The following is a 14,026-nucleotide window of genomic DNA, read 5'->3' on the forward strand; positions in this document are numbered from 1 at the left end:
TCCTTTAGCTAGCTGGCTCCCTGACTATAGCTCTCCTGGTCGTCCCTGCTGCCTCCTTGCCCTCTAAAGAAATCCGTCTCCTCTCTCCAGCTTGGAAGAATCAGCCCCTCCCAGCCAGGACTTCTGGCTCCCCTGACCCTGACTCTCCCCCACATCCTCTCCTGCGCTCTGTTCTTTATTTTGCAGATAGCTGGGGAAGAGGCCAGCACGTGTGAATGTCTCTGCATTGTAGAGATGCTAATCCCAGGATGCTCTGCATGCAATTTCATTGTGTCGGAGGTCCCCAGTGCTTTTTACTCCCCTGTATGTTGTTCTGGACTTGTATGTGAGTGTGTAGGGGGGAGAGCTGAAGATTAGAAATGGCACTCCTGGGATCAAGTCACCTCTCCTCTTACTTCAGGCAAGATGTTCCTTTGCCTGTAAGAAGAAGGGAAATTTACATGGCAGTAGGATCCTTATCCAGAAGTCAATCTAGGTTGGGGCCAGAAATCTCAGGACAATGTCCAGCTGGACCAGAAACAGATCCCTCTCTTCTCAAGCACTAGAAGTGGGTGTGGGATAGGGACAGAGGACAAAGGAGGTGTGTAGGAAACAAAGACCAGACTCCACTGGATATAAGACAAAGACTACAGATAACAGTATACTACAGTTAAAAGGAAAGAAGCACATCTACATAGCCTATGTGAAAGAAAGCCCAAGACATATTAAGTAAAAAAAAGGAGTCACCAAACAGCAGAGATATTAAATTCCATTTATGCTTTTTTAAGTCCAAAAAATCTAGGGAAGTGAGTGAGAAAGGAATGAGGGTATAAAGTTTAATGTATTTAAATATTTTGCAATGAGTATAAACTTGTGTGTTACTTGCAATTAAAAAAATATTTTTATAGCAAAAAGTATATATTTTAAGGCAGAAGTAGGCTTGGGAAGGGAAGAGGAGGGGGTCCCTAGGGGTGGAAAACAAGGACTTCCATGAACAAACTAGCCTCTGTCCCTGATGAAGTCCTTCTCTGTCCCCTCACTGCAGAACATGGGACTATCTTCTATATGGCAACTTAGAAAAGTGAGGTCTCTGGTCCTCTTTAAGTCCCAAAGGACCCCAAGAGCCAACCCCCCAGTTACCAGGATGCCCCCAGGGATCCATGAAAGAGACAAACATCCAACTGGTAAGGAAAAGTGGAAAGAGGAAAATCAGGAGGGAAAATTCCCAGATTCTCCAATAGGAAGATTTATTTAGACTCCCAAGTTCAGCAATGACTAAAACGAGCTCCTCATAGGAGGTTTCCACATCCTGTTGCAAACTTAACCCCAGCTCCAGGCTAAAGATAAAACGTTCTACTGAGTCACCTAAACTCTCCCTTTTGATTCTAACGTCATGTGAAAATGTTGAGCTCCAGAGATATGAAATGACCTGCCCAAGATGAGACAGAATCTGCCTTCAGAATCCTAACCAATGCTTGCTTGTTTGTTTTTTTATCAATGATACCATACTGCCCTATTTAAAACCCAACATTTGTTTTTGTCAATTTTTATCTTGACCCCAACCCCAGTCCTAAATCACAGTGGGCTCAGGAGTTTCTGGCCCAACCCCAGTGGAAGCAGCTAGTTTTGTTCTCTGTCCTCCTATGGGTCCCCCTCCCATCTCATCAACCAGAAATCTCCCTCCTGACCATGTTTCCTTCTTGAAAAGGGCAATCTTGGGTGGGAGGACACAAATGGATTTGTTCGCTGGCCTGAAGTGACTCTGAGGCGGTCAGGCTCTTTTCTGCACATTGCAGAAGACGACTATCACCAGGAGGGCTTTGGGGTTCATGCCAAGTGGGCCACCTCCTTTCTTCTTCTGGATGTCTTACTTGCTAAGGCACCCTCTTGACCCTAGCAATGGAGGAGGACCACAGGCTTTCAGTGACCATTGTGCAAGAGCCCAAGACCCTGAGCTGAAGATTGGAAGAGAGATCACGAAGGATAATTTGTGGTGGGCAGAAATCAGTAAACTGGGACAAGAGCAGCAGCTGAATCCAGGGGTCAGTGTCTGGGAGTAATTTAGGAAAGTTCAGTGCTGACAGCTGTGTCTGGAGGCGAGCGTCAGGGCCAAACCAGCTCCTGGGCTGCTCGGCTGCTTCAAGCTAATGAAGCTCTGGCTCAGGACACAGAGACAGCTGTGGTGTGGCAGAAGTCAGGGTCCCTGGGGCCCCAGGCTCAGCCTCGCTGCTTCCCAGCAGTGTGACCTTAGGCAAGTCCTTAAGAAAGAAGAAAAAGGAACATCCACTGAGTGAGCGCAATGCCCTTTCATGTGTCATCCTCACTACTGCTTATCGAGAAGGACAATGTCCGTATATTACATGGGGGGGAACATTCTCAAGGTAACCAAAGTCACTGTGGGCTAGCTGGTTATGGAGCAGGAAGACAGAAGTGGGATTTAGAGCCTCTGAGCTCAAGTTCTGGGCTTTTTCTCAGGAGCTTTAGATTTTTCCCATGTAAAACAGGAACAAATGTACCCACCTTACGAATGAAGTCACCCATAGCAGTTTCTAAACCCTACCCTTCTCCCAACCTTAGTCTTGAAGAGTAGTAGCCACCTTTTTCTTGGGAATGGAGTAATCTTTAACTTTTGCCCCTCCCCCCAATCCCCTTTGTGGCCACCTTCTTACTAGGAATGAAGTAATCTTACTTTTGCCCTTTACCTCAACCAGGTTTGAGGATCTAGGCCCCAGGAGGCGCCTGGAAGGGAGGGTATTTGGACTCTGGTTTCCCCTCTGCCCCATCCCCAGGCCTTCTCCCGATTCTGGAGGGCTGACTCCCTGATCTCCTCCTCCCCAGTTTTGGCAGGCGGACTGATATCAGTGGGTGTTCCCAGGAAGGGGAACTCTGAGTCCAGCTCCAGGCGCCCCTTCCCCCCACGGCCCAGGGAAGCCCCAACCCCCTGCCTTAGATACTGCGGCGTGGAGAACCCTCTGAACTCCCAGCCCCTTCTTTCTCCTCTAGGTCCTCGAGAGCAGGTCGCTAACCCCCTTTCTCGACCCCGCAGCGAAGGAGAAAGGGCGATAGGGTCCCGGGGGCGGATGCTCCGAGACCCAGGCGAGTCCTGGGCACCACACAGCTGAGCCCAGGAAATGCATCCCGGTTCTGGGGTTACGAGGGGAGCTGTCCAGCCCCGCAGGGTGAGCTAGAAGAGAGCGTGGGCCAACGCTGACACGGCGGAGGGAGCGGCGGGCGCCAGGGCCGGGTGGGGCTGCGACTCCCCCTCCAGCCCGCCGGCCCCGGGCGTCGCCCCCGCCCCCCACGTGGCCGCAGCCGTCCCAGCCCTTGCGAGGAAGCGGCGCGGCTTCCTGGGGCTTGGGCCGGGGATATAGGCGCCCCCGTCCGGGCCCGGCTCAGCGCCACCGCCCCTCCTCGCCAGCTCGCGGCGCGATGGCCTCGCTCCGGGCTGAGCGCGCAGCCGGCGGCCCGCGGCTCCTTGCGACCCGCGCGGGGCGACCGGCTGCGCTCCGCCTCCTCCTCCTGCTGGGCGGTGAGCGCGGCGCCCCGGGGCCCGGGTGGGAGGCGCGGGAGGCCGGGAGGGGAGGGGGCCTGGACGGCCGAGACCGAGAAACGGGCCCTGGGTGCGGGAGGGTCAGCGCTGTCCTCGGGCCGTCCCTGGCCCCACTTCGGTGAGGGCTCAGCGAGAGCTGCTTCCCACTTGGAGGAACCTAGGGTCAGGGCCTCGCGGAGAGGTCTTGGGGGTTGGGGAGGAGGAGGAGGATTTGGGTCTGGTTGTGAGTGGGAGGGAGCTGGTATCAGCCCTCTCTTCCAGTCACCGAGGCACCCCTTGGAGGCCTGGATTATTCCTTTTTCCTCTACTGAAAGTAGCCCTGACTTCCTAGGGTCTCAGACCCCTCCTCCAGACTCCACTGCTTAGATCCCCGCCATCTCACCTCCCTCTCTCATTTCTGTTCACAGCTGTCCTGAAGCCCCAGGAGTCCCTGGCTCAGGTTCCTCCCACTGAAAGCAGCTTGAAGCCAGAAGGTGTGTACCCGCCGCTCTGGGACGGTGACCTGGGACAGCGAGGAGAGCCAGGTCGGTGGGGAGGGTCCCTTTCCCGCAACCCCAATTGGCAGCCCATTAAACCCCCTTCTGTTCTCTCCTGGGGTTCCTGTGATCTTTCTCCCTCTCATCCCACGTGACCCGCCCCCAGCTCTGAGCTGGCTCACCTCCCGGGTGGGTTAGAAGACCCCAGAAAAAGTGTGTGGCTGTTCTTGTGGGGCTGGCACATGGAAGGCATTAACATTTTTCTGAACTGAGACTCTTTCCTTGGAAAAATTTCTGAGACTCTCCTGGTGTTTGCCATGTTTGAAGACAGGAGCAGTGGAAATACCTGGACCCGAGGGCTTGGGGGGAGGGGCGGGGTTGTGGTCAGTGTGAAGCAATCTGTGCCCACAGAGGACAAGATGGAGAGCTATGAGAGGACTATCCAGATTTGCTGGCAATCTTATAAGGAGGAGATGGACTCTATCCCCAAGGATTGGTGTGACTGGGCCATGATTAGCAGGTAGGGGCAGTGCCAGGCAGCTTGGGCCAGGGGTGGGGCCTCCTCCTCCTGGGTGGGCCTTGAGTGAGTGAGGGGCATTCCCCTCTCTGGCCCAGTCCATACTCACTCTAGTCTTCCCTTACCCCCAGGCCTTATAGCGACCTACAGTATTGCCTGGAGCATTTTGCAGAAGAATTTCATCTGGGCTTCCCCAATCCCTGGGCAGAAGAGATCATCTTTGAGACTCACCAGATCCACTTTGCCAACTGCTCCCTTGTGCAGCCCACCTTATCAGACCCCCCGGAGGATGTGCTCCTGGCCATGATCATAGCCCCCATCTGCCTCATCCCCTTCCTTGTCACCCTTGTGGTGTGGAGGAGTAAAGACAGTGAAGCCCAGGCCTAGGGTGGTATGAGTTTTTCCACAGCCATCTTACTCCTTTTCCTTGCCACCACCAGGTCTCTCTTCCCCTCCCTGCCTCCTTCTGTCAGTCCCACACCTACCACAGATCCTTGGACTGATGAAAATGGAAACCCAGTGGTGTCATGGCGCAAGTTCTGTAATCTTTGAAATAAAACTTTTTTTGTACTGTCCCCTCCCCATCCCAGAGTTTCTGCCATTCACAGCTCTGGCTGGGCAGCAGAGCTGGAAGAATCTGGATAGCAGCACTGTTTTGTTCACTTGCCTGCTCCCCACTATCCCCCTCCCCCCACCTGAAGCCTCCCCGCCCCCCCCCCTTCCTCCCAAGGCTGGGCCTTTCCTGTCCATATCCAAACCGAGCACCAGGAAATATACAGGAAAGAGACTCCCTTCCGGTCTGGACAGCAGCTGGGGAGGTGTGGGGGAGAGGAGCAAGGGTGGAATCTCTGCCGTGACTCCTGGGAGGAGGAAGGGGGACCACCCAGGAGCTCTGAATTTCCCTCTTCTTCATGCCTCAGTTTACTTCCACAGCCTGGGGATAGGAACTGTGATATGACCAAAAAGAGTCCATCCCTAAGGACCTCAGGATTGAGGGCAAGGGCAGTGGGGACTTTACTAAGTCCACCACAGGACTCCCCTTCCAGGTTCCTGGCCTCCTCCTATTTTGTCCTGGACCCTTGGGGGGTGGGGCCTAGAGCCTGGCAGCACACTGCCCCCTGGTGTCCACTAGAGCTAACAGCCAGAAGATGGACATGATCTGGAAGAAGTTCAAGGCTGAGGAGACTGGACCCTGGAATCAGACATCTGTCATCTCCATAGCACTCACTAGTTCTTAGCTGAATCCTTCTATCAGCTTCCTAAGCCATACTGATACTTCCCTAAGACACTTCCCACTTTTCTAGGGACATAGCCTCTGAACTCATCATTTCATATATAGACTTCTTATATGTTCCTCAGACAGTGAGGCCCAGTTGTTTGCCAGAGGACCTTCACCTCCAGTTCTTCCAGATCATCACAAATACGAGAGAACAACTTTGTTCTCCATAAAGACACCTGTTTATTCTTTATGGCACCTGCAGCCTCTTCAGGGACTTTTCCTTCCCTCCTTTCTGAAATATTTACCTCTCTGAGGACATGCATATCCATTTGCTGGGACATGCCAATTCATTCCATAGATATGTATTTGTATGCTTCCTAGAATCTATCTGTTCATCCTCAGAGACAGACTTCTCCTTTCAGGACATGTCTGTCTCTCTAGAGGCATATCTGTTTCCTGGGCATTTTGAGCTTTCACCTGAGATAAGCCTTTGCTCTTTTTCCATGAATGCATTGGTCTTCCCCAGGGATATACCTGTTCTCTTCTTGGCCCATATTTGCCTTCATGTGTTTTACTAATGTACATCAAGGGCATGCTGGTATAAGATACTCTGTATGGTATATTTTGTTGAAAAAGTAAGATAGGTCTTGGTTTCTGCTCTCAGTGACTTCCATCTAATAAGGGAGCTCACATGTACACAAATAAACAAAAGCAATGGAGTGTGTGATGAGAGTCATGCAAAGGATACAAACCAAATGTTATCTAAGTGCAAAAAAAGGAGGGGTCACATCTAGCTGAGGTGTGATCACAGGAGGGTGATGGTGGAGTTAGTACATGACTAGGCCTTAAGATGGAGTGCATTCCCCTTAGGGAAGAGAGTAAAAAAAAAAAAGTGAATTAGGAAATTACTGTAATATCCTAGGCTTGAGAGAAAGAGGACATGGGCTAAAGAAGTGATGAGTGAGGAAGTAGAAAATTAAAAGGAGATGATTAAAAACAGGGGAGGGAATCCTCCAATGCCAGGACTTTGGAGATGAAGGAGAGGAGAGGTTAGGGCTGACTCAGGCTTTGAATCTGAGTTACTAGGACAATGATGGAAGTAATGATAGAAAATTACTATTAGGAAGAGGAGCTGGCGAGAAGAAAAGGATGTACAATATGAGCTGCCAATAGAACAAGCTTTTAGGTCCCACAGAGAGTTAGAAATGGGAGGGGTGGTGGTGGTGGTGGCAGCAGAAATACAGATTTATTAGTGTTTTGCACAGAAATGCTAAGTGAAGCCATGAAAAGGATGGACGTTCTCAAGACAGACGTTTTGAAAAAAAAAGAAAAAAAAGCTGAGTTAGGTTCTTAGGAAACATGCACATATATTTTTCCTTTTTCCTTTTTTTTTTTTAAGATTTTATTTATTTGTTTGACAGAGATCACAAGTAGGCAGAGAGGCAGGCAGAGAGAGGGGGAAGCAGGCTCCTCACTGAGCAGAGAGCCCAATGTGGGGCTTGATCCCAGGACCCTGGGATTGTGACCTGAGCCGAAGGCAGAGACTTTAACCCACTGAGCCACCCAGGCGCCCTGAAACATGTACATTTAAAGAAGGTGGGGGGCAATGAAACAAAGAGAAAGATCAGAGAGACAGTAGCAGAACAAGAATAAAGCAGTCCCCTGGAAGCAAAGGAAATTGTGCCCTTTAAAAGAACATTATAAATTGAATGGTTCATCTATTCACGCAACAAATATTTGTTGGGCACTTTGGTAGATCAGGAACTGTGCACAATGAAGGATGGACTTGAGTGGGAGAAAGGTTAAAGATCAGATAGAAAATTGAGAGGGTGACAAAATCAAGGAAGCTGTACATATTTTCAAATAGGGGTGACCTGAGCATGTTTGTCAACTAGGGGAGAGGAGACAGAGGAAAGGAAAAGAGGGAAGATTATGCACAAAGTAGTCCTAGAGGCAACTGGAAAAAGAGAGGTTAAAAGATATCCCAAAGTGTTGGTCTTTTAAAGGAAGAGTGACACTTCTTCCTTTGAGTCCAAAAGAAAGAAAGTTGAAGTGGAAAGGAATTTTTGTGGGAAGAATCAAGTGTGGTGACAGACAGAGGGGGAATGATTAGGAGGTTCAAATGCTTGACCTCAAGTTCACAAAATAGGAGGGGCATTCTGCAGAAAGGAGATGGAGACTCGTGGAATGATTTGATGAATGGAAACATTTGAAGAGTTAGTTACCTGGAGGGATGTGACAGGGAGTCAATAAAAGACAGTGCTGGGCTGCACTGAGAGCCCAGCAGTGAAGTCAGTCAGGGAACCTGGGGCTCAGCCAGCATGTTCTGTGATTTTTTCCAGTAATACAACTCGGCCCAGGAATTGGGGAAGGTGGGTGGGGAATGGACGTGGGGGCAGGAAGCAACAATCCTGGTCTGTTAAGTGACCAGCAGGTAGACAAGCAAGGGGGACAGAATGGGGTAGTCTAGGCTGGGTAAGGACTCAAATAAGACCAAAATGGGTCCGGAGACTTGAGACTAGGAAAGTGAGGACGTGAGAGATAGATAGCTGTGGTCAAAGCGGGCAGCTCTGAATCACGGAAGCCGAACCTTTTCCAGAAATGAAAGCTACAAATGTGCTCCCACGGAGGCTGCAGGAGACCAGGGAATGGCGGAGTCGAAGGACATAGCAACTGAGGAAACCGGGGAATTGGGAGGTGTTTGTTAAATGCAACTGACACTAATGTTAATATTAAAGGAAGCCCAGTAGATGGGGGGAAAGCCTAGGCAATTCTACCGTCAAAGTGTGCCGCTTTGGGTAAGTCACTGCCCTTCTCTAGAACTGAATGAGAAGACTTCTCAGGGCTCTAAACGGTAAGAATTTTTAGGATAACGGCAAGGGACTGGCTGATCAGCGAGACCCCTTCCGTTGGGTCGTCCCTCTCCGAAGAGGCGTCCGGAACCTTTCTGCTGTGCTTTTTGCCCGGACGTGCCGAAGCGGAGGCCGGAAGTCCTTTGCCCGGACGTTCCGGGTTTCCTGGGCTACTACAATGGCGATGAGTTTCGAGTGGCCGTGGCAGTATCGCTTCCCGCCCTTCTTTACGTGAGGCTCAGACCCCGAGAAGCCCCGCTGTGCCTTCCTCCCCTGCCCCAGACCCCGGGCTCAGCCCTGATGCTTCAAATGGGGAGGGGGAGAAAGGACCCGGTCGCCACCACCCCCAGTCCCTTACTTTGTCCCCCAGACGCGCCTCCGGCAAGTGCTGCCTCTCGCTCTCTCACTCCCTCTAATTCTGCGCCCCACCCCCTTCACCCGGCAGGTTGCAGCCGAACGTGGACACTCGGCAGAAGCAGCTGGCCGCCTGGTGCTCGCTGGTCCTGTCCTTCTGCCGCCTGCACAAACAATCCAGCATGACGGTGATGGAAGCTCAGGAGAGCCCGCTCTTCAACAACGTGAAGCTACAGCGTATCCTCCCTCAGGCTCTTCCACAGCCCACACACATGCACTTCCACGCTTTCCCACATGCCCAGACTTCATACCCTCTTTCACCCACAGTAGGCAGGTTCCCACCCAAACTGGACTTGGGAAAGAGCCGGTGTGTTTGTTATAGCTGACTTCCATTTTATCCCCAAACCCCAACGCAAATGCAGTCTCAAACCCCCTTGTCCTGGCCAGTGACAAGGACCTGGGTGTCATTCAGGTCATAGAATCTCTGCCCTGAAGCCAGGTCCCAAGCTTTTCAACCCAAGCCCTTTTGACTGTAAATCTCCTGTCCTCTTGTGAGTGAAGCTCAAGCTCTGGTACTACCTTTGGTAATTTTCTCCACCTACTCTCTTCCTCCCAGGAAGTAAAGGTCATTTGTTTTTGCTGCCTGATTCATACCTAAAATATCTGTGGAGAAAGGAAAGAGAAAGGACAGAGGGTGACAGATGGTAGTACCGTTCATTTTTAAAGCTCTTCCCTTTAATTGAACTAGTTGCTCTTTGCCTTCCTCCTCCCAATATCCAGGAAATGCCAATATATAGCCTGTTGGGGAATTGCACATACATGCGTGTGGGAGGGAGAGGAAGGGGACAGGTGGTTCTCAACATGACATTGGCCCTGAGAATTTTTATCCTACCCAACTCAGTCCATCAGTGCCCTTCCCTTAACTTCAAACCAGGCAAGCTCCCTGTGGAATCAATCCAGGTTGTATTAGAGGAACTAAGGAAGAAAGGTGGGTTCAGGGCCCAGATTTCCTTATTTTTTCCTCCTACTTGGCTTTTCCTGAGGGCAGATTGCCGTAAGACTTGGGTTTTTTGTTGTTGTTGTTGTTGTTGTTTTAAGATTTTATTTTTAAGTAATCTGTACAGCCTATGAGGGGCTCTAACCCACAACCTTGAGATCAAGAGTCACCCACTCCACCAGCTGTGCCAGCCAGGTGCCCCACAAGTCTTTGCTTTTAATAACTTTTCTCTCTCTCCTGGCTTGGAGCCCATAGTGTTCTGTACAATAGGTAGTCCGATTCCGGGACTTTTTTCCCTATTGGTATTCACCATTGAAATCTCTCTGTCTGTGTTCTGAGACCTGGAGAGAGATAGGAAGAAAATTGGTGCCTTGCAGATAGTAATAAAACAGATCTTGAATTTCACTTCCTGAGAGCTGAGTCTCTTCCACTGTGTTCCACCTTGGTTTTGCCTTCTGTCTCTTCTTAGCATAAGATGCTTTCATAAGTATCTTTTTTGCAGGGAACCTGGAGTGGTTGGATAAGAGCAAGTCTAGCTTCCTGATCATGTGGCGAAGGCCAGAAGAATGGGGGAAACTCATCTATCAGTGGGTGAGACTATTCCGCCATGGTAACCCATGGCAGAGAATTGTATCTATGTTCAGCAGATACCTGGTGTTCCCAGGTCTAGACTGAGCAAAGTGGGCAGGGGCAGAAAGAGGAAGTATAGGTCTTTAGGCATGCCTCTTTCAGTGACTCAATTTCCCTGGCTGTGTAGAACTTCTCTGCCTTTGACTGCAGGAGGCCAGAGGCTACATGAGGCTATGTTTGGAGAATGCAGTGCTGGAACCATGAGTGCTATTGTTGGCTGGAGTCTCTGGCCACAGAAGATAAATGAGGAAAGGAAGGGAAGGAAGAGAAAAAAAAAGCCTGGGGCCCCTCCCCCTCTGTACCCTTTGGGGCTGTCCACCATATGAATGAGACATTCTGAACCAGTGTGGGTGTGGGGACAAACTCTCCCCCCCACATTCACAGCTACCACCAGCCCTAAGCTTTCCCGAGGGAGAGAAGAGGGGAAGAAGCATCAACAACCCAAATATAACAAACTCATGCCACCTATTCCTGAACAGGAAAACAGAATGAGAGGTCACTGCTCAGACATGTGAAGGCCTGTGGTTTGGTGGTTCCGTGTATGTGTGTACATGTATAAATATAGCACCTGTGGGGTTTGCGGTGTTTAGGCCACTCCTGCCGAGGTGACAGTGAGCCCTGGTTTGGGAATAGGTACCATTCCTGGGTCAGATAGGTGGAGCTGGTGAGCTCACCTTCTCCCGGGGATTTCAGGTCCTTATTCAACCCCCATTTTCTGTGTCCATAGGTTTCCAGGAGTGGCCAGAACAACTCCGTGTTTACCCTGTATGAACTGACCAATGGGGACGACACAGAGAATGAGGGTAACGCTTCTCCCTTTCCCCCCAGTTTTGTGATCTGAAGCCTCTCCAGTCCTTGTTTGACAGTCAGACTTCCCATCCCTGCCTCTGAATTCCAAATACTGCATGATACAAGGCCTTTTAACCCATGTCCAAGGTTTCCCTAAACTACCTGAATTTATATGCATAATACCCCCAAATTTTGTCTATGGGGCTGTATGCGCATTATTCTAGGGGTAGAGTCCATATTAAAAGATTTTCAAGGGTATCTGTGACCCATGAAAAGTTAAGAATTACTGGTGTAGATGCCGAATGAAGAACCGGGGCAGGAGATTAAGCTGAAGATCTCATTCCTTGCTGACACAGGCCTTTCTTTCACCCTTTATACTTATAGAGGGCTCAAGATTTGTGGGTGTCAGCTGAAGGGATTGAGCCAACACCCCCATCCCCACCCCCAGGCCTTTAAAATACTTTGGTTTCTGGCCAGGCAAGGATTTGTATACTGTTTGATTTTTACATAGTGTAAATATATTCTTAGCTCTTTTATCTCTGGCTTCACATTCTGATCCCCAGGCTCACCAAAAGTTCCAATCTCAGCTGGGGAAAAAAGGGCACCTCCCCTTTCTGCCAGGCCCTGGCTGCCATAACAGAGTTTACAGCTCTTGGCTGTTCCCCCCTGCCCTGCAGGCCTCTGCTTGCTACTCCCACCATCACCCCATGACTTCAGTGCTGCAGCCTTGCCCAGCCCACCACTCATGCTGGGCAAAGCTAAAGGCTTCCTCAGAAAGCAAGTTCCCTGACTCAAGAGGTAGGCCCCTGTAGCGGGGTGAGGTGTGTGAACCTGTTCGGGCTTGCCACCTGCTTCTCACCTCTCCCTGCAGTATCTTGCCATATCTTCAGATACTCAGCTGGCCCTTGGCTCCCAGCTTTGTTCCTTTTAACTAGGTAAGGGCAGATACCTGTGCTGGATCTTAACAGTCTCCTGGTCAGAGGTATGGCTACACTTCTTTGTGCTAGGACAGGTGCTCCTGATGGCAGCACTAGGGCTGGACCCTGATGGGTCCAGCTAGGGTCAGAATCCAGTGACAAGGACCTTGACCTTCCTAGGCTTCACTGTCCCCCACTCTGTGGTCCACAAGCAGGTAGTTTCATTCTTGTACATCAGACACTCATGGCGCAGGGGTGGGGGATACATGTGAGGGTTGAGTCTGACAGAAGAACCTGGACGGGGAGAATAAGCATGAATTCTCATTTCATGCTGACTCGGACTTGCTTTCAGCCCTTACTCTAAGGAGTTTGCAGGAAGGGTTGGCAGCAGCCACAGCAGTATCGATGGCACATGTCTCCCCTGGCTTCAGGGTCTCAGCTTCCAGCTAGACTCTGCTCCTCAGGGGCCTTGAGCCCGCAGAAGCAGAGTGTCCCTGATCCCCATCTCTTCCTATCCAGAGTTTCATGGGCTGGACGAAGCAACCCTACTTCGGGCTCTGCAGGCCCTACAGCAGGAGCACAAGGCTGAGATCATCACCGTCAGCGATGGCCGGGGCGTCAAGTTCTTCTAGCGGAGACCTGTCTCCTTTTACTTCTTACCTCCCACCCTTCCAGGGCTTTCAAAAGGAGACAGACCCAGTGACCCCACAGACTGGATCTGTGACTCCACCAGACTCAAAAGGGCTCCAGTCCAGGGATGGGTTTCCCAATTACCCGGTGCGTCTGTCCCTGAGGAAGGGTGAGGCTGAGGCGCCAGGGAAAAAAAAGATGTGCTTCTCTTTGCCCTACCTCCTCTCCCATCCTCGACTGTCCCTGAGCCAGGCAGGGTCTGTAAACCTTTAACTCCACATGTGTTCACACACGTAAGTACATACACACACGCGCCTGCACAAGCTTCTGTCCCTCCCCCTTCCCCACCCCCTTAGCTGCTATTGCCTCCCCTCTCAAGCTGGTGCTGGATCCTTCCTAGGGGATGGGAGAAGCCCTGGCTGCAGGCAGCCTTCCAGGCAATATGAAGATAGGAGGCCCAGGAAGGGGCCTGGCAGTGAGAGGCCAGGCTGGACACTGATTTATGTGATTTACGATATTAAAAAGCTCAACCCCACTTGCCTGCCTGCCGTTGGAAGTTACTACTGGAATGGGCATGGGGAGGGCTGTGAAGCGTTGCCCCCTGAGTCAATCCCAGCCTAGGAGAGGGAAGAGGCCTATGGCCTTTGTAAATGAAAAGGTCCTCCAGTGCTGGCAGACTCCAGTGCGCCTGTGGTTTTACATCTGCTGGGTGGGCTGTGTGGGGGAGTGCTGATGGAACACAGCTTGGGGACAGACTGCTTGCTTTCTCCGAATTGGAGTAACTTAGTGGCTTCCCCTTCCCTCACCGTCTCCCCTACCCCGCGAAAGCCCTGAACCACTCTGAAGCCCCTCCCTCCATCCTTCTGGTCTGGGTGGGGTCGTTGAGGCCTAGGGGAGCTGAAGAGGTGTAGACCGGATATGGACTTTGGTTTATTGGGAACTTTGGCAAACAGAAGGAGGAGGAAGGAGGGCCCACGTAGCAAAAACAGCTACTGCGGCCAGGGCCAGGCTGCGGCCAAGGTAGGAGGTGGAGGGGATGGGTGACCGGGTCCCTGGCTTGGGGGAGGGGCTTGCCCTGGGGTGCACACACCCATCCCTGTGCTGCCCAGAGGGACA

The 14,026-nt window shown here is 51.3% G+C and overlaps 2 protein-coding genes across 2 annotated transcripts; both read left to right on the forward strand.

Annotated features, from left to right (window-relative positions):
- Positions 1-3,166: 3,166 nt before the first annotated feature.
- RAMP2 (receptor activity modifying protein 2) lies at positions 3,167-5,097 on the forward strand. Its single transcript, XM_080826766.1, has 4 exons — positions 3,167-3,508; positions 3,937-4,053; positions 4,417-4,525; positions 4,654-5,097. Exons 1-4 carry the CDS (start codon positions 3,409-3,411, stop codon positions 4,907-4,909), a joined length of 582 nt encoding a protein of 193 aa, XP_080682892.1. The 5' UTR covers positions 3,167-3,408; the 3' UTR covers positions 4,910-5,097.
- Positions 5,098-8,721: 3,624 nt separating this feature from the next.
- Positions 8,722-13,445, forward strand: VPS25 (vacuolar protein sorting 25 homolog). The gene is made up of 6 exons (XM_080826795.1): positions 8,722-8,824; positions 9,039-9,184; positions 9,882-9,935; positions 10,447-10,535; positions 11,302-11,377; positions 12,800-13,445. The coding sequence occupies exons 1-6, from the start codon at positions 8,772-8,774 to the stop codon at positions 12,910-12,912; spliced, it is 531 nt and encodes a 176-aa protein (XP_080682921.1). The 5' UTR covers positions 8,722-8,771; the 3' UTR covers positions 12,913-13,445.
- The last annotated feature ends 581 nt before the right edge of the window (positions 13,446-14,026 follow it).

The sequence above is a fragment of the Martes martes genome, assembly GCF_963455335.1.
Source record: "Martes martes genome assembly, chromosome: 16".
Taxonomy (NCBI): Eukaryota; Metazoa; Chordata; class Mammalia; order Carnivora; family Mustelidae; genus Martes; species Martes martes.